General features: G+C 36.2%; 1 protein-coding gene across 9 annotated transcripts in view; it reads right to left on the minus strand.

Annotated features, from left to right (window-relative positions):
* Nucleotides 1-20,308, minus strand: part of JMJD1C (jumonji domain containing 1C) — a 330,340-nt gene that overhangs the window by 25,426 nt on the left and 284,606 nt on the right. For 6 of the 9 annotated variants that reach the window (XM_055425636.2, XM_055425633.2, XM_088841917.1 and 3 more), the window contains 8 exons: nucleotides 18,410-18,534; nucleotides 16,987-17,130; nucleotides 16,710-16,893; nucleotides 14,918-16,599; nucleotides 11,627-11,799; nucleotides 9,189-11,386; nucleotides 4,201-4,402; nucleotides 1,772-1,986 (listed from right to left, as the gene is read on the minus strand). In XM_055425636.2, the coding sequence (XP_055281611.2) occupies nucleotides 1,772-1,986; nucleotides 4,201-4,402; nucleotides 9,189-11,386; nucleotides 11,627-11,799; nucleotides 14,918-16,599; nucleotides 16,710-16,893; nucleotides 16,987-17,130; nucleotides 18,410-18,534 (4,923 nt within the window). Of the gene's footprint in view, nucleotides 1-1,771; nucleotides 1,987-4,200; nucleotides 4,403-9,188; nucleotides 11,387-11,626; nucleotides 11,800-14,917; nucleotides 16,600-16,709; nucleotides 16,894-16,982; nucleotides 17,131-18,409; nucleotides 18,535-20,308 lie in introns of those variants that run through there. The other 3 variants (XM_088841916.1, XM_055425640.2, XM_088841918.1) reach the window with 3 other exon arrangements.

A 20,308-nucleotide genomic window follows, 5' to 3' on the forward strand; every position in this document is an offset into this window, starting at 1 on the left:
ACATCTATTTCTGCTTCATTGACTGTGCCAAAGCCTTTGACTGTGTGGATCACAATAAACTGTGGAACATTCTGAAAGAGATGGGAATACCAGACTACCTGATCTGCCTCTTGAGAAACCTGTATGCAGGTCAGGAAGCAACAGTCAGAACTGTACATGGAACAACAGACTGGCTCCAAATAGGAAAAGGAGTACGTCAAGGCTGTATATTGTCACCCTGCTTATTTAACTTCTATGCAGAGTACATCATGAGGAACGCTGGGCTGGAAGAAGCACAAGCTGGAATCCAGACTGCTGGGAGAAATATCAATAACCTCAGATATGCAGATGACACCACCCTTATGGCAGAAAGTGAAGAGGAACTCAAAAGCCTCTTGATGAAAGTGAAAGAGGAGAGTGAAAAGGTTGGCTTGAAGCTCAACATTCAGAAAACAAAGATCATGGCATCTGGTCCCATCACTTCATGGGAAATAGATGGAAAAACAGTGGAAACAGTGTCAGACTTTATTTTTTGGGCTCCAAAATCACTGCAGATGCTGATTGCAGCCACGAAATTAAAAGACGCTTACTCCTTAGAAGGAAAGTTATGACCAACCTTGATAGTATATTAAAAAGCAGAGACATTACTTTGCCAACAAAGGTCCATCTAGTCAAGGCTATGGTTTTTCCCGTGGTCATGTACGGATGTGAGAGTTGGACTGTGAAGAAAGCTGATCGCCAAAGAATTGATGCTTTTGAACTGTGGTGTTGGAGAAGACTCTTGAGAGTCCCTTGGACTGCAAGGAGATCCAAGCAGTCCATTCTAAAGGAGATCAATCCTGGGTGTTCGTTGGAAGGACTGATGCTAAAGCTGAAACTGCAATACTTTGGCCACCTCATGCGACGAGTTGACTCACTGGAAAAGACTCTGATGCTGGGAAAGGTTGGGGGCGGGAGGAGAAGGGGACGACAGAGAATGAGATGGCTGGATGGCATCACCGACTCTGTGGACATGAGTTTGAGTGAACTCCGGGAGTTGGTGATGGACAGGGAAGCCTGGCGTGCTGTGATTCATGGGGTCGCAGAGAGTCGGACACGACTGAACTGAACTGAACCTGTGCAGAGTAGGATGTTGAGTAGCATCTATGGTTTCCACCTATTAAGATGCTAATTCTCTACACACCCAACACCTTTCAGTTAGCAAGGAAAGGCACCTTTTATTTCATTCAGTTTGGCACCTTTCAGATCCCAAATGTCCCCTGGGGTATGAACTATAGATTTAAGGGAGGCGAAGGAAAAGAAGCTAATGTTTAGAGCACCTAGTGTGTTAGGTGCTTTCCTTAGTAAATAAAATTACTTTATAAACAAATCTATGAGGTAGTTATCATTCCCATTTCACATTCATACTGTTAAACAAGGAATAAAGTTGAGATTCAAATATAAATTTATCTAACTGCAAAGACTGTGATGAATAAAAAGCTTAAATAACTGGGATGGAGTATGTCTTTATATGGCAAATGCTGAAATTTCCCAATCTCACATTCAAAGAGTCTTCATTGTGCTCAATTATTACCAAAGTGTTATTGTAATTTCACAAACTGCTAATCATTCAATTCAACCTCAAATGGAAAATACATTAACTAATAAAAAAGTGTCATTATCAAATTAAAAGTAAACAGGCATATAGGTAAGGTAAGATTAAGGACTCTCCCACAGATAAAACATACCCCAAAGAGAAATTCTTAAAACGAAATGTGTATAGTTGCATGTTCTAAGTATTTAATTTTCTTACCATCCTTTTTCACCCAGGACAAAGCTGTTTTTTCAGATGTTACTAACTGACAGAACTTATCACCTATTATATCCAAGATGTATTTTGATGTTTCTATGTCTAATTCATCATCTTCATAATTTTCATGTGTCCATAAACTCATAGCTTCATCATCATACTGGTCAGGAGAAGAGAAACCATCTATTCTAACCACTCCGTTTTTACTAAATGACAATCTGAAACATTAAAACATAAAAGCATTAACTAACAAGACACAAGTCCAGGCTTAAAAAGTTATACAGTGAATTTATATTTTTATAATATAAAATTAAAAATAATTAAAAAACATGAAAATAGGGTGGTTCTTTACACAAACTTTATTAACAAAATTTAACCAACTTCTGACTCCCATAGTGCTATACAAATGGCAATAACTGGTATCAATTTCTGGTTGTTCCAAGAAATAAGATCTTCCCTATCACTTAAGTTAACTACTTAACTCTAATCAAATGAAAACTACCCAAGTGGTTCATGATGACAAGAGTTCAAATGCTGGCCAAAAGTTGCCTTGAGCAATGCAGTTCCTTTATACATAATCTAAAGCAGTAACCTCTACAGTTGAAAATGCTCTAAATTACTTTAAGACTGAGATTTTTTTAAAAAAGCTAAATTCAAAAGTACATTTTCTTCATTAATTAAAATGACACTTTATTAAAGTGATTTAGAGGAACAAGACTGAAACAGTGTATTAGGAAATCCATTAGTACTTCCTTCTCTTAGCTTCTGTCATCCAATTTATGCAACCCACTCAATTCAGGTTCCATTTAGGGTAAATGGAAGGCAAAACTGCCATTTTCCTGCAGGCTGATGGTTATTTTTCAGTTATTTTTGTTCTCACTCAACTCTCAAAGAGAGTGTATCAGTAGTACATTACGAATCATTCTGTATTTTTCAAATGGACAATACCACAAAATTCCTTTACCACTTATTCCTATCCTTTTATTACCTTTCCCTCTTTTTCTTAAAGAACTTTCTTTCATTACACTTCATATTATTTCAGCTTGTGTTACGTTTATCTTTCCTTAAAACTTTCCCAAAGGTTTTTTTTTTTTTTGGCTGTGCTGGGTGTTCCATGCTACGTGGACTTTTCTCTAGTTGTGACAAGTGGGGGCTGCTCTTTTAGTTGTGCTGCGTGGGCTTCTTACTGTGGTGGCTTCTCTTGTTGTGAAGCATGGGCTCTAGGACTCCTCGGCCCTACAGCACAGGTTCAATAGCTGTGGTGAACCAGCTTAGTTGCTCTGCAGCATGTGGGATCTTCCCAGATTGGGGATCAAACCCATGTCTCCTGCACTGGCAGGGAGATTCTTTACCACTGAGCCACCAGGGGAGCCCTTCACAAAGGTTTTCTTATCTCTTCAAACCTACTGTCCCGATTTCTTTTCCATCTTCTCTGCACTTCCATGTGGACTACCTTCTGTAACAATTCTTTGAAGTTGTTTGTCCTTTGGGGACTGCTGTCTTCCTACCAACACATATTTTTGGGATCTCCACTGGGCCACAGTACCTTTATTTGCCAGAGTAAAGTGCTTCTTAACTTCTTAGGAAGATGATGATGATGATTTGGAAAAATAATTGCAGATAACATCAGAGGAGCACTTCATACAAGCTTGGGACTACACTAAGGACTTGGTGTACCTTATCTCATTCCACTTTCATGAAATCTCTGAGGCAGGTACCACTATCATTCTTACTATTCAGATGAGACAGGCTTAGCTATAATCCTACTACAGTTAGTAAAGTCATACAGGAACTAAGGGATGGAGCTGGAACTGAAATCCAGGAATGATTGATTCTGGAATCTGAGACATCAACTAGTCTCTACTGGCGGGGTTACCCAGCTGTTCATTAAACTCTTACAAATTTATAAACTTTTGGTATTAAAGTATTATTTAGTAATATTAATATTACAGTAGAATAAAAGTTAGTAACTGTTCAGTTGTTTTTATATTTACCATTACCTGTGAAATGTGACATGCTACTGACAAATCTTTCTAGTCATTTTATAATGCTTATAGTACACAGAATTATAGACTGTTATTGTGGTTAATGCAAATATAAATGTGACATTATTTTGTTTTATACAAATAAACTGCTGTTTCCTATCATTTAGAAAAAAAAACACTAACATTTTCTCCTTAAGGAAGAAAAAATATCTCAGGAGAGGAAGGCCCTATGAACACTAGCAGTGAGAATATGAGTTTCGTCTAACATTTAACTATTGTTAAATTGGCACACAAGACTAAATTCAGTATCTTTTTACAATGCTTTTATACTGCTTCAGAAACACAGGTTCAAAGCCTCATTCCCATCTCCAAAAGACCCTCAGAATGATAGTATAACTTCCAATATCTATTAACATATTTTCCTCCCATCATGAATTTTCAACTTACCGTCTAAAGTAGTAAAATCTACAAAATACTGGTGAGTGAGTTGGTTCTTCTCCCTTCTTACTCCGAATAAGTCTACACTCTCGGCACTTTTGCAAATTAGGCCCTATCTCACAGCAGGAGTCATCCTGTAAAAAGGATTCCCCAGTTTGTTTCAGCTTCTTGACTTTACGCCAATCTTTCAATACTGAACGAGGGATGCCAGCTGTAAAACCAGTAGGAAAGTATTAGCAAGACTGAACCTTTTCACAAAGGTAAACTCCTTAATATTCAAGTCAATTAAAAAGATCACTTGGAATGAAGGAAAAAAATAACTCACATCAATTATACAATCATAACCATATATTAAGATTGTAAAGATGAGATTACAGTTCTAGGTACTCATTATAACTAAAAAATCCATAACAGCATTTTTATTATTCTACTAATCGAATGAACTCTTAACGTCAGTATGATTGAAATGCAGAGCTAAGTGAAAATTACAGATGATTGAAATCTTCCTAGGTTCAATATTTGTATCTATTTAGTAGCAAATATGACAATCATTCATTTTCAATGGTAACCTAGAACTAAAAATATAGTTCTTCTACACATAAATTTGGTGTACGTAGGAAGAGTCTCTTTCAAGATGCACATGAAGAACCTAAAGACCAAAAGTTAATACTTGTAGAAACTATAGGCTAGTTTCAATATATAGTTTTGAAATACTTAATCTGATTCTGCAAGGTAAATGCGAACCAAGACAAATGTTGATTGTATCACAATATATTTGTGGGAAGAGGGCAAAGATTCTTCTCCTAATATCTCTCCCTTATTATAATGCCCTCCATTTGATATCAACATATTGATAGAAGCAGTATCTTTTAGAAAAATAAAAAGGTTTGAAGGATGTGAAAAAAAAACCCAATATTAAACTGGCTGTTTTTATTGATGGTATAAAGAAAAGGGCATCAGAGGAGTCTAAAGAAAAACAAAATTCAAATGCACTATACTGTGTGATATTTACAGGGAAAAAATTAATTTACTGTACTCTGCATCATTGCTTGATCACATTTATTAACTTGAACTGAACTGTTGTTATAACACTGGATAAAGTAATCAGTCATCTACAGAGCAGCAAGAACTCATAACATCATATCTAAATTAAATGCAGCCTATTCAATTTTTAAAAATATATTCACTTAAAAGCTTTTGGGACAAGCAAATATTTGTTGACTCCTATAAGCATACTCATACTACCCATATTAATCCAGTTATATGCTAGACTTGAGATTTACAGTTTGTAATTTCTATCATGGTGAAAGAATAAATTGTATTTCCTACCATCGTGTTTACTACTCATGCCCATTTTGTGGATCAGAGGCAGTTCAAGTGTTCTCCTGAGATTATATACTTTTGCAGAAGCACAGAGCAGAACTGTTGTCCTGAGCACTCACTATCACCTGTTGATAGCATGCACAGTGCAATTACAGCAAGATCACATACATCTTAACATAGGAAGTACCAGGTTTAAACTCCAGAGTGGCCCATTTCAAACAGGCTCCAGAATCAAGCCCTTTTATGACTGCTCCTGGTTCTTTACAATTACATGTTCTGTCACTAACAAAAAGCAAGGAGCCATTTGGCTTAATCTACTAGAGAAACACGTATGTGGGCACACACATATCACTTATGGAATAAAAAATGTTTCCAGAAGGCTTGTGTAAAAGGCTTTGTGTATAAGACAGATTTCTCTGATGAACTATATAAAAAAATTTAGAGCTTCTAGAAGTCAGAATGAACAATAGAATAGTACACTGCTACTTCCAATCATTTATTTACTGCTGCTGCTAAGTCACTTCAGTTGTGTCCAACTCTGTGCAACCCACAGATGGCAGCCCACCAGGCTCCTCTGTCCATGGGATTCTCTAGGCAAGAATACTGGAGAGGGTTGCCATTTCCTTCTCCACCTTTATTTACTACTTTATTATATCAGAATAAACTAAGTGAAATCTTTCTACTTAAACTGAAAAAGGACTATATACTTTTACATTCCAGACAATGGAACATCCATTTGAAGTATGGATAACCATACTACTGTGAACAATTTAAATATAGTATTATAAGAAAGAATGAGACATTCATTTCAAAGCAACTCCAATTCTGTGACAGAAATGAACACTTAGACCGTTTTTTTAAAGTAAATGAATAAATTATAAAGATGTGAAGGCCCAGGTCATATAAAGGCTGTTTTTGATATTATATTTTTTGCTTCTAGACTAGGCCAAACGCGACTATGCTGAAATCCGTTTATATATTTTACTGTAATATTATTTGAATAGTAAATAAAATAAAACTCCGTTTTCAATTCTATGTATATAATTTATTGGTGCCATCTAAAATCTAAAAGTTTGACACTGAGACACTTGGTCAACAAACATTACCTAACTCAATGGATATTTATTCTTCCTTTATACCAGATTCAACCTTAGTTTTCTAATTTTCTAATTAAAGCAACTGCTCTAGCAACAGAAAACTAAGGGGGAAGAAAATAAGAAAAATATACACTAACCTTTAATCTGTGATACAGGCCATCACTCACAAAATATTTTTTTGAGGTATAGAAATGAACTTGGGTAACAGTTAAACCACTGTTTTTGTGTATCGCAGGACTTAACTTACATTTAAATTTGATGGGTAATTTCAGTACACAAAATAAAATTATGTAAAAAATTAGTCAAGGAAAAGCAGACAACTTTTAATTATCAGTAACAAAAGGCAGCAGATATGAAGATATTTCAAAACAGCAGATAAAGCAAATTCTATAATACCTGGCTTCAGAATGTACTAAAAAAACCACACTATGGTATGTTTATTTGTGTAATGATTATATATGTATAATAATCCATGCAATCATATTACACTCTCTATGTACAGACCTCACTCTTTTTTCAGTTGACTATGATTGATGACAACCCCAATGAACATCAAAAGGACAAAGATTTAATCCATGAGGGAGATAACCCACTCACAGGTTTAGAATTTATGAACTCCCAATTTAACTTTTCTAGAATGCCCAGAACAAAATCAAATCAACTCTGCCCATAATTAACAGATGGTGTTTAATAGTCACTTAGTATTATTTTGGGCTTGGGAATAAATGGGACTTAAAGTAGTCTGTGTTATGCTAAATGTCATTTACTATGTAGGGGAGATTTAACTAAGCCTTACAACTTGGAGGGGGAAGTCTGATTCCAGTCTGTCTGAAAACTTACTTGGAAACATGTATAGTCACTGTCTCCAAATGAAAACAGAATATATACTTCATTAAAAGTTAATTTTATAAATTTAAGTTTATAACAATATTGTAAGCATTAAAAGTTGGAAGATTCCCATCTCTGTTTTCTGTAAATTTAAATACAGTATTTGAATACTCAACACCAGAAGAAATGTTTTGTGAAACAAAAGAGAAAGTAAGCAGAACACAGCAGAGAGAAAAAGCAACAGGGTATACACTCCAATTCTCAAATAAACGGCACATATCCTGTACCCTTTTTGGTCAATCTCCCTCTCTTTCTTCTTACATTGGCATTTCAGTCTGTCAGCCTCTCTGTCTCTAGTTGAGCTTGGTTTCCTTCGTTCTTTCATTTCTGACTGTCCTTTTCTATGATTCTATCCTCCTGCTTTTCTCTCCTTCACTTTGCCTCTGGTTTCCACACAGGCATGTAGGAAAGACCAAATTCAGAGAAAAGGCCCCAATAAGAGCCTTTAACCATACAAATGTTTATGAAAGTTACTTCTGGAATGTCCACATTGTCACAGATATTTCATATATTGCATGTGGATGAAAACACAGATAGGGAAACTATGAACCTCTTTCTGCACTGTGCAACATACGTAAAAAAATAAGCAAACTGAGAAAAACTACTTCTAGAGTTAAAAACACAGACATTTTATAGTGGCAAGTATCATTGATTCTTATGATGGAAATTCTTCTTGAATACAGAAATGAACACAAAAAACCCACAAAATCCCTGCTTACTTTTACCCATTGTTACGGACTACTTGAATGAGTAACATTATTAGTTAAATAGAAGGAAATTTTCATTAGGTTTTCAATTTTGTCTCCAGATGATAGAAGGGTGAGATATGGGCCATATCCACACGATTCTGCAGTTCTCTTCTAAAAGTGACACTTAAAGAAAGTTTCCGTGAAAAGGAATTCTTTTTTCAACTATTATCTTGTTAAGACAAATACCTAATACAGTCATCTTGGAGACAGTGTGGGTTCAGTTTCAGGCCACCACCGAAAAGTAAAGTACACAAATTTTCCTCTTTCCCAGTGCATACAAAAGTTACATTTACACTATAATGCAGTCTAGAGTGTGCAACAGCATTATGTCTAAAAAATAATACATATACCTTAATTTAAAAATAGTTTACTGCTAAGAAAAAAAAAGACTAACCATCATCTCAGCCTTCAGTGATTTATAATCTTTTTACAATAGTAACTTCAAAGACTTTTTCAGATCACCAAAACAAGTATAACAACAATGGAAAAGTATGAATTACCAAAATATGACAGACATGAAGTGAGCAAATGTTGGAAAAATGGTGTCAACACTCCTTACACAGAGTTACCACAGACCTTCAATTTGTTTTTTTTTTTTTTTAAAAAGGCAGTATCTGCAAAGCACAGTAAAAAATAAGGTGTGCATGTATTAGAAATCCAGTTCTAGTGTATAGAAATGGTCAAAATTCTGAACAACTACTAAAGTACACAATGGGTTTTTGCCAACATGAGTGCGATGTAAAAACATATTTCCACAAGCCTCTTGGAAAAGAAATAGAGCTTCTCTCATTTCCTCTTACAGGGTACTTATGAAATGTAGAAATGGAGTCAGTGAGCACATCACACTAGGGCAAATGAATGAAATCAAAGGTGCCTTTAAGCTCTCTGCAAGGACATACAGCCCATTTTACTTGAGATAAAAAGTAATTAATTCACTTACCACTATTATTGTTGCTCTGCAACTTCAATTTACTTTTTTCTTTGGCACTCCTGCTGAGAATCCCATTGGGTTTTAAATCTTCTTCCGTTTCACCTTTTCTCTTTTGAAGATCATTTTGCTTCTTTTTGTAAGTTGGCTTAGGTTGCCTTTTAGTCCTTTGCTCTGATTTGCTTTCACTTTCGTCTGAATCTCCACTTTCGGAGCCAGATTCATAAGTTCGTTTGGCTTTTCTTCTATTTACTTTATCATCTTTTACATATTTATCAACTATGATTTTACTATCTACACTATTTTGTAGATCATTAGATGTAGAGGCTATTAAATTGACAGAACATGGCTTAATAATTTCTGATACAGAACTCCCTGAATTTTCCATTTTATTAGTATTTTTATCTTCTTCTGAATGTCTTGTAAGCCAGGCTTTTTTCAGTTTAGTATGGTAGTTTGGTTGACTTGTCTGGGATGCTTGCCCATTTCCTACAGGGTCTGCTTTGTTTATTGTACTACAGACGACAGTGCTATCTAAGAGATGGGAGGCTGAAGATGTCTGCGTTTTCGCAGCATTCGGCTCAGTCTCACTGACATTACTACTTTTATATTGAGCTGCAGCCAATGCTGCCTTGTGCTTCTTTAAATGAATAAAATCAGTTGTGCCTGAAAACCCAGAGTTGGGCTGAACAGCACTTCCTGTCTTACTACTGGCTGGTGTAACTGGAGCTGTGATGCTGACCGGGCATTCTTGTGTCTGAGCCACTGAATGACTGATGCTTTTTGAAGAGGTACATTCTAAGGATTTAGAGGCCAAAATGGTATTTGATAATGAGTAAATTATTTCTGAACCACCCCAGCTGGAAACACTGGGGGTAGTGGTAGCAGATGTGAATGTATCAGTTTTGGTATTACACACTGTATTTACAGCAGACATGACTGAACTGGGAACACTGCCCTGTGAGACAGCCTGAAAGTTTTTTTCGGATTTTATGTGAGCACTGTCTGAATTCACACTTGGCAGAATGATTCTTCCACTCTCTCCAGCTTCTGCTGGTTTGAGGCAATCTGTTTGATTTGCCCCAAGTGAAGATCTTTCACTAACTCGATCTTTGGAAGCTAACTGTGTTGCTGGCACACTATCAAGTTTCGTACTAGAAGGTGGACGTACAATGACAGATGCCATAGCAGCCTGTGACTTTCCGCTGCTTTTCTCTACATGCCATTCAGCTTTCTCTTTGCTGAGGTTATTATTAGATTTCCACATTTCTGTCAAACTCTGTTCAGAAGAACTCTTAAAACTTGCCTGAGTATCTTTTGGCTCAGGAATCAGTGTTGGAGGCTTTTGTGATTCTTGAACTTTCCCACCAGCATTTACAGGCATCACTGGAGTTAACGTTGGAGGGGAAAGGCTACTATAGCTGCTTTCCTTTCTTTCTAGGCTATGATGGATCGGTGGGTGAAATACCGGTGCTCTATGTAAAGCAGGCATACTCCGGAGTGTATTTGTAGAAGAAACTGTCAAATGAGCAGGACTCCTACAGTCATTTCTGAAAGCTGTTGCTGAGTGAGAAGCAATTTGATGGGGAAGATGCTCTGGTGCTTTGCCTACTAAAGCTTCACTTTCTGGCTGATGCTTTATCAAAGGTGGAGGCTTTGAAAGAGAGGATATAAAGGAAGTCAGAGTTTGAGGATTAGCTGCTGTTGCAAGGGCGTTACTCTGTTTTTCAGTGTAAATATTTGAAATCTCTTTGGATGGGTATGACCTTGGTGGTTCATTGACTACACTATTAGACAATGTAGTGAAATAGTTACTTTGAGGCAAACTCTGAGGCACTGAGTGCTTCATTTTATAAAGATCTGATTCTATATCCTTGTCTTGTTTGATGACATGGCTCTTAGGGCTAGAAGATGACGATGCTACCCTGGAATAGTTATCCCTATCACACTCAAGACCCTTGATTTTAGTCGTAAAGGGAGCAACATCAATACTTTCTTGAAGAATTCGACGGTGTTCCTCCTTATATTTGTTTAATCTCTCCCCAGTTTCCTGGGGTGGTCTCTGTAATTGATTCAATACAGGATCCACAAAATGCCTATGCAAGTGACCATCTTTTCCAGTCTGTGACCTATTTAGATCCAGGTCATTTTTGGCTGATGTGGATGCAACAGAACGCAATGGTTCAATGAAAGCTTTCCTCTCCAATTCTCTGTAAAGAAAATACAAGGTTTCTGTAAACACTTTTACTTCTATGATACAAATATAGCTTCTATGCATTACTATTGCATCGTAAGAGTGAAACATGACTTTGCACGTGCTGTAATATTAAAATTAGAAAGAATATAATACCAGAATAATAATTATTAAGCCTAGTTTAAGACATTTGTTAAAAATACCTATTTATAAACAAAAACTATAAAAGATATGTTTTAAGTATTGGCGAACTTACTCTTTATGGTGATCCACTAAACATTTTGTCAGTGGTGGACTGGAATGTGCTGAGATTTTAAGAGGCCGATGAGGTTCTGCACTGGAAGGTCTGACAGGAATGTGACTAAGTAATCCAATACCATCTGCTGAGGTCACAGGGGTAGGCTGATGTAACCAAGGACTGGGAGAATTCTATTAAAAAAAAAAAATCTTCAGTTACTAGAAAAAGCTAAATACAATATCACAGTAGGGCTTTATAGTATATTTATGAAGTATGTGACTTTCAGTAAATATATTTTATGAGAAATATTGAGACAACTACCATAGTTTATTTTTCCATATGATGAAGAAAGTTAATCAGCATTAAAACAGTTTTGTCAAGGGGATTCCCTGGTGGTCCAGTGGTTATCTGTGCTTCCAATGCAGGGGGGATGGGTTTGATCCTTGGTTGGGGAACTAATATCTCACATGCCAGGAGGTGCTGGCAAAAAAATTTATTTCCAGAAATTTGTTGTTATTTACTGATTGCAGATCTTGAAGCCACTGCCTTTACCTTACAAATGACGTACAGAGAACCTAGCTTTTATGATAAAGAGTCGGACACGACTGAGTGACTGAACTGAACTGAACATTATAACACCAAAAGACTATATTGTTACTAGTAGAAAAAGAAAATATGTTGCTAAAATACATTTCACCAGATTTCATCAGGTTTATTTGCCAATTTTTATTGTCAAAAGTAGTTTTTCCAATGTCATAATTCACTTAGACTGGGCACAAAAATTGTATCTTCAAGGCCCATTTATACTCCATTTCACTGTAAGCATTAAACTTGGAGGTGCGGAGGTACAACAAAATTCAGTTTTAATATTAACATGCTGCCTTTCTCATAATGAGTATCTGTTGACACTGATGTCTATGTTGAGACTTAACTACTATCTAATTACATGCTTCAAGACTGTTTCTATACTATGACTCACTGAAACTCTTCCAGAACATGCTTTGTTGAGTTATACTGTATTGAGTCTGATATTGGGAAAATATAATCCTTTGGTTTTAACAAAGTGTATAAATTTGACATCTCAAAATGAGAATGTGAAAAAAATATATCACACCAAAGATACGCTGCTATAAAATTTCTTAGACTAAAAATATACACCATAAACCTCACATAAGAAAAAAAAGTATACATACACACACATTAAGATCATTCAAATATATGTGTAAAAGGTTTCCAGCTATAAGATCCAGAAATCTGAAGCCATACAGATAACAAGAGTTATTGGTATATACGTATATATGCATAAAACAGCATACTGCACAGCTTAAAAAAGGAATCCTATTACATGCTACAATAAGGATGAACTTTGACAACATTATGCTTCATGAAATACTGTATGAGTTCACTTTATATGAAGTATATAAAACAGTCACAGAAACAAGGTAGAGATGGGTGTAAGAACTAGGGGGAAAGGGAGTTAATGTTTCATGGGCAGAGTTTCAGTTCTGCAAGATGAAAAAGTTCCAGAGATCTGTTGTATAGCAATGGGAATATACTTAACACTACTAAACCGTACACTTTAAAATGGTTAAATAAATTTAATGTGTGGCTTTTATCACAGTAAAAATAAATTTTAAAAATGTGTTTTAGTAGATCCTAGAGGCAATGGCAAGCCACTCCAGTACTATTGCCTAGAAAATCCCATGGATGGAGGAGCCTGGTAGGCTGCAGTCCGTGGGGTCGCTATGGGTCGGACACGACTGAGCGACTTCACTTTCACTTTTCACTTTCACACATTGGAGAAGGAAATGGCAACCCACTCCAGTGTTCTTGCCTGGAGAATCCCAGGGATGGGGGAGCCTGGTGGGCTTCCGTCTATGGGGTCGCACAGAGTCGGACACGACTGAAGTGACTTAGCAGCAGAGGATACTTTGGAGAAGGAAATGGCAACCCACCCCAGTGTTCTTGCCTGGAGAATCCCAGGGACGGGGGAGCCTAGTGGGCTGCCATCTATGGGGTCGCACAGAGTTGGACAACTCTGAAGTGACTTAGCAACAGCAGCAGCAGCAGAGAATACTTAAAGTGCATCCTGGTCCACACAAAGGATTAAGTTGTCTCCTGGAGTTCAGCAGTGATCCCCAATCTCCCATTTTTTAGAATGGGGTTGGTAATGCCCTCAACAACCATTTCTTAGCATGAAAATTAATTTGGTTACAAAAACCATACAGCCCATGAAGGAATAAGAGCCCTGCACCAGCATCTTCAGGAATATTCTGTCAGGCAGAGAGAATATCAGTCCCATCTTCACTACCAAATTTCGGGAATCTCCAACGTTAGCAGCCTTAGGAGAAGAAGGGGCTTAGACAGGCATAGCGTGTAGTATACATCAGGGACATATCAGCTGGGAAATATAACAATTTTTCTTTTAAGAATTACGTGGTTATACATACCAAAAGCCTTATAATTTTATATAAATTTTATATCCAGAAGTTTCACTCCTAGGAATTTACCTGAGTAAAATAACTATGGGTATATACCATAATTAGTTATGAAGACACTCATTTTTCATAATAGGAATTTTAGAAACAACTTAAGTTTACTTCTTTCAATTGGCTTAAAAAAACAAAACAGGATTTTCTGAGATTTCAGCAAACTTCCATAATCATTAGAAAAATAACGGTTTAAAAAATTCTAGCATGGGTTTCTCTGATGACTCAGTGGTAAAGAATTCACCTGCCAATGCAGGAGACAGGGGTCTGATCCCTGGTCCAGGAAGATCCCACATGCTAAGGAGCAATTATGCCCATGCACCACACTATTGGGCTTCCCTGTGTCTCAGCCTGTAAAGAATCCGCCTGCAATGTGGGAGACCTGGGTTCAGTCTCCAGGTTGGGAAGATCCCCTGGAAAAGGGAAAGGCTACCCACTCCAGTATTCTGGCCTGGTGAGTTGGACACGACTGAGTGACTTTTATTTTCAGCACAGCTATTGAGCCTGTGCTGTAGAGTCTGGGAACCACAACTACTGAAGCCTGAGCACCCTTAGAGCCTGTACTTCACAACAAGAGAAGCCACTGGAATGAGAAGCCTGCACACCGCAACTACAAAGTAGCCCCTGCTCTCCACAAAAGACCAGGCAGCAACGAAGACCCCGCATAGCCATAAATAAATAAATTATATATATATATATATAATTCTAGCACATTTTTGTAGTAAGAAATCTAAAAAAATTAATGGGATACTGAAAAAAGCACCTGTATATATGTTGATTAATAAACATGAGACATATGGTAAACCACAGCTTAACTTACCCTCCTTAACGAAGGTTCAGCATTAACCGCATTTTCTGGGTGAACCCACTTAGAAGGCAGACCAAGTCCTGAGTATGCATGTGTTCCATTTGGATATTGCCAAATAATTGGATAAAGTCCAAGCTGATTATATGAAGCAGATGGATGGGCTTGTCCAAGAAGATGAGGTGACTGGTGCTGTAACAACTGCTGCTGTTGCTGGTGTGCTAACGCTAAGTGGCTCAAGCTGCTGGCATGAGCAGTCTCTAGTCGTGGGTGGCCACCAAGTAAGGAGGCAGTAGGCACTCCGGGTAACACAGTAGGAAGTAAATGAGGGTGATGAACAGAATGGTGTGGACCACTAGTCAGAGGATGAGTGTTAATGGTAGGTAATGGAGTTTGACTGGATGATCCAGCCAGTAAGTGGGGTGCAGGAGTTAAGGCAGGATGATGGGTACCTGGATTTAAACATGTTCTATGGGATGAAGAATGAAGAGGAAAAGGATGCTGGCTTAAGAAAGGTGAAATGTGGTTAGCTCCTGTATCTGACCCAATAAGTGCAGGATCTCTGTAAACTGTAAAATGTTCATTTTTATCAATGATTAGAGGGCTTTTTGTAGTTTCTAACGTACTGCCTCTAGTAGGAACCGGGTGAAAACTGCATCTTGATAACTCATGTTCTATCTTATTTGCTGGTCTTCTTTCACCAGCAGCTTGACTATTTGCATAAGTGGCTTTAGACTTTACAGAATCGGGGGAATGGTTGACTTTAGGCTTAACAACTTCAGGTGAGGGATTGGATTTTGTCTTGTGAGCATCTACTGAAGTATTAAGTTTAGATTTTATAGTTTCTGGGGGTGGACTTCGCTTATGCAGCTTATCTTCCGTGACAGAAACGGCACTTAGAGAAGGTAAGTAAGAGACATACTGATTTTTCTCTTTTTCCATACTCAAGTTTTCATTTCCTGAAGAAGCATTCCTTACATTTGATTGCGTTAGATCTACTTTAACTACATCACTGACCCAGTTCTGGTCAGAATCTTGGTTTCCTGTTTCCAAGTATTTTGTATTTGCAATTGACTGTTTTGAATCACTAACATTAGGATCCATTTTCTGAAGTGTTTGAAGGGCAAAGGTACTACTTGAGGTTTCCTGAGCCACCTTTTCTGTGTTAGTGTCATTTGTAATATCAATAACACACTTTGGAGTGGGTGGTCTGGACACAAACTTCTCCTTTGGTAATAATTCCATCGTGTGTGTCTTCTCTGTATTACGTTCCTGAAGAAGTAAATCACTAGAATTATGATCAGAAAGTGTGGCCTGTTCTGATGAATGGATGATCATTTTTTCTTGACGCTGAAAGTCAACAGACTTCTGTTTCTCTGTTTCTTCATGTTTTTTATCTTCCTGTATTTGAGCCCAGGAATGCTGGCTATCTATTAGTGCCTCTTCTCCTGCCTTCTCATTATTCCGAGATTTTCCTTCTTCTCCGTTTATCTTTGAAGTGTTTTTATTTTTCAACTCATTCTCTGGCTTCTGCTCTGAGGAATTATTTATTATTCTCTTATTTGAATTTTCTGAGTCACTACTCTCAGAAAAGTCTGAAACATTGTCGGTTCGCAGTCTTTTCATATTTAGTTTCTTTTCATCCTCCTCAGCTTTCCTTCTTTTGTTCATCACCTGTTTTTTACCTTTAGGATTTTCTAGGAGATTAAAAAAAAAAACAGTTTTACCTTTCATTTAAATATTAAATAACCATATTTTAAATAAATTTTTATTTGTTCCCATGCCCTTAAAAGTTGGTGGGTCCTACCTCGTGCTATATAATCATACTTTTCCTCCTTCATCTTCTCTTCATCTGGTATACTGCTATCTGAGCCCTTCCTCTTATTTGGACGAATATTTCTTTGTTGCTGGTGTGAATTCTGTTTTGGTACAGCAGTTTGGGAGTTCATTGCTGGTCTGGGACTATTTGCTTGGGCACGTGTATAATGACCCTAAAAATAATTGATAGTGACTATTTACTACCTGATCCTAAGTAATTTAAGGGAAAATATTTTATCATAATCCATCACTAACAACATACATACGTGAACAGTGTTGCTATTTTGACTGGCACGAGACCTTCGCCGTGATGTAATGCCAATATTTTCACCTTTTAACAAAGAGTGAACAACATCATCTAGAAAGGTCATTTGAACCATAGAAGGATCGACATTCTGTGGTTCTAGTACCTAATCCATGACACAAAACAAGAACAAAATTAAATCCAATCAGCTAGCCAATATAATGATAGGTACAATTTCTTTACTGAGTAAAGATGTTTAGAAATCAGTTTGAGATACCGAATTTTAAGATAGTGTCAGACTACAATAAATCACCTTTAATCATTAAAGATTATCTCCCAAATGTTATGAAGGTAACTGCTTTGTTTTCTAACCAAAACTTAAAATGCAAACACATCTATTGCAGGTATATCTCGAAAAACAAGGATTAGAGGTATTCAAGAATATATTGCCAAGTCATAATATGTATTTCAAAAATAAAAAGTAATTTTCAGAAAAGAGCTGTAAAATAAAACAGGAAGGTAAAGCATGATGGGACCCCATGCTTTCACTGCCAGCCTGGGTTCAACCCCTGGTCGGAAAACTAGATCCTGCAAGCTGCGCAGTGTGGCCAAAAGAGAAAATAGAGCATGGGAAATAGAAAAGGACGTAAACTGTACAAATGAAGAGTAATCTTGAAAAATCAGGTTAAAGAAAGAACTATTTTAAAAATTAAAGGCAATTTTGTGCTTCAGTGAGGTCAAAGTGTGTTAGCTTTTAAGGAAATAAATTATACAATTTATTTAGCATTTTGATGAAAATTTTAACCAAAGCAACTGCTTTGTTTATAGAGAGAGTTCTTATTTATTCAGATACCCTCCACAATCCATTCAGGCAGGAAGATGCAAATATCTATTTTCTGGGGGGTAAATACAGTACAGCTTTAAAAGATTTGAAATTAAGAATTTAATTTCAGATTGTTGCTTAAAACTCCCTATGAAATTCATATCCTTAACATTCTCCATATTCACTATAAAACTTAAAGGAGTAAAACAACTCTGAAATTGAATGTAAAAAGAACTTTAGAGTACATTTAAGTTTTCATTTGTGAAAAGAAACCATTTGGGAAGTATCTTTTATTACTGGAGAGACAGAAAAGCTAAGACTTTAAGAAAGTCATGACTTAAGGATGAACAACAACAAAAAAGGACTAAACAATTAAAAAAGTCTGATGCCTCCATTTTAGGGACTGATTTTCTCGGTGCTGAAATAAATTTGGCATCACTCTCTTTCTGTAACTTCAACTGAACTCTATGTAACATCATATAAATGTGAACTTTTTAGGATTATATGACTGCAAAAAAACCTAGAGATGGAAAATAGTATCAATCTGTTGATCCACTGGGGGTGGGGGGGAATGGAGTATGTGAATTGTAAACGGTCTCTTTTCCAAAACTGGACTATTTACCTGATCATTCATAACGATCATGGTGCGAGTGAAGAGATCATGATGAGTAATTATGCCAGTAAACCACTGGGTGGCAGAGTCTTGTCTATATACTCTCACTCTGTATCCATTCAAGGAATAAGGACCTTAAAAAAAAAACAAAAACAACCACACACTCGTCATACACGACTTCATGGATGAAATGAAAAGGCAATTTGGAACTTGATGTATGAGCCCTTTAATTGCTAAAACTTATACCATAAGCAATTACAAATTTTGATTCCTGCAACAGTTTGGAAAAGCTGTCAAAGTCTTAAAACATGCAGAAACTGCTAACTGAATTTATAAGTATGACAGTAAAATGCCATACTGGTGTACTTTTGGATTAAATTCATGTTGTAATACAACTATATCTGTATGTATACATAGGTATCTTTCAGAAAATAGGCAATGATTAAATAATAAAAGATATATGCATATATCTGTATATATTTAAATATGTCAACAGAATGGAGATAAAAATGTCTTCAATTCACAGCTATTAAAATGATATCAAATATTTGAAAGTTTAAAAAGAATTGTGAAGGAGGGAAACTGGTACACTTTATTAATGATAGCATTATACATTAACAATTTACAAAATGCTTTCACAATTTACAAATGCTTATTTAATCTTCTCCAACTTTGAGATACTTTCCTGTTTATAAACACTAAGAAAGTGAAGTTGATAGGTTAAATAAATTTTTAAGTGAAAGAGCTAGGACTGAATTTATTTTTCTGATTCCCAGGTTGATATCTTTTCTTCTAGAGTTAAGACATTTAGCACATCAATGAATGATTTAATGTTTGCCAGTTTTTAAAAAACTATGCTAGCAACAGTCTAAATATATCAAATTAACAGATCTGTAGACAGTATTCCATATTACTTGTATTAAACATATTCATACCTATAATCAGTTATAGAAACTAAAGCCTCAGAATTTCTAACTATGGAAGAAATAGACTCCAAATTAGTTTTTCTGAATGGAATATTGAAAAAGCTTACAGAAAAACTCCAAATACGCCAATTTTCAACTCCCATCAGGATACTACCTTAATGGTCTTGTTCTACCACCAAACACAATCTGGAGTCAGTCTCAAATAATTATGCTGAGGATAAAATGGACTATTGTCTTAATCATTTCATCTCTAAGAATATGACAAGGAAAAAGGGTTACTTAAAAAAATAGTAGCCTGGAGTCTTCAATAAAGTGCAAAGAAAGGAAGGAAGGAAAAAAAAGAGACAAGTCATATCAACCAGTCAATTTGTGGACATTTTTTGGGTCCTGGATTAAAAAAAAAAAAATCAAGTCTGTGAAAAATCAATGAAGACATTTATGAGACAAATGGAAACCTGAACCTGAGTAATCATGATTTGAGGAACTATTAATTTTCAGTACAATAATAGTATGGCATCTGTTTAAAAATAGAACACAGTAATGTCTTAAAATTGATGGGAATAAATAACAGTATAGATGGGGCAGAATCTAGCAAGATTTCATTTTATAGTCTTTGGGGCTGAGAGAGAATATTTCAGTGAACTTTTACGTGCCTATTTCTGTGTATGTTTCACATTCTCCATATTAAAAGTTTAAAAAATATTTAGCCTAAGAAGAATGTATTAAGTAGATGATTTGCTATTAAAAAAACATTCAAAGAAAGGAAGACACAACTCTGAGATTATCTCTATTAATGCTTAAATTAAATGGCATGGAAGCTGAGACTGAGATAAACATGGGAATTTAACAAGATTACCTTTTAAAAACATTCAACCAAATACTGACACTGCATGTCGTATTGTTCCAGTTTCAGTTCAATTTCACAAAAAGCTTATGTTTTCAATACATGGTTTTACTGACAGGAAGAGAAATCATTTAGAAT

The sequence above is a fragment of the Moschus berezovskii genome, chromosome 12 (assembly GCF_049115385.1).
Source record: "Moschus berezovskii isolate FMDL1 chromosome 12, NW_MosBer_1.0, whole genome shotgun sequence".
Classification (NCBI taxonomy): domain Eukaryota; kingdom Metazoa; phylum Chordata; class Mammalia; order Artiodactyla; family Moschidae; genus Moschus; species Moschus berezovskii.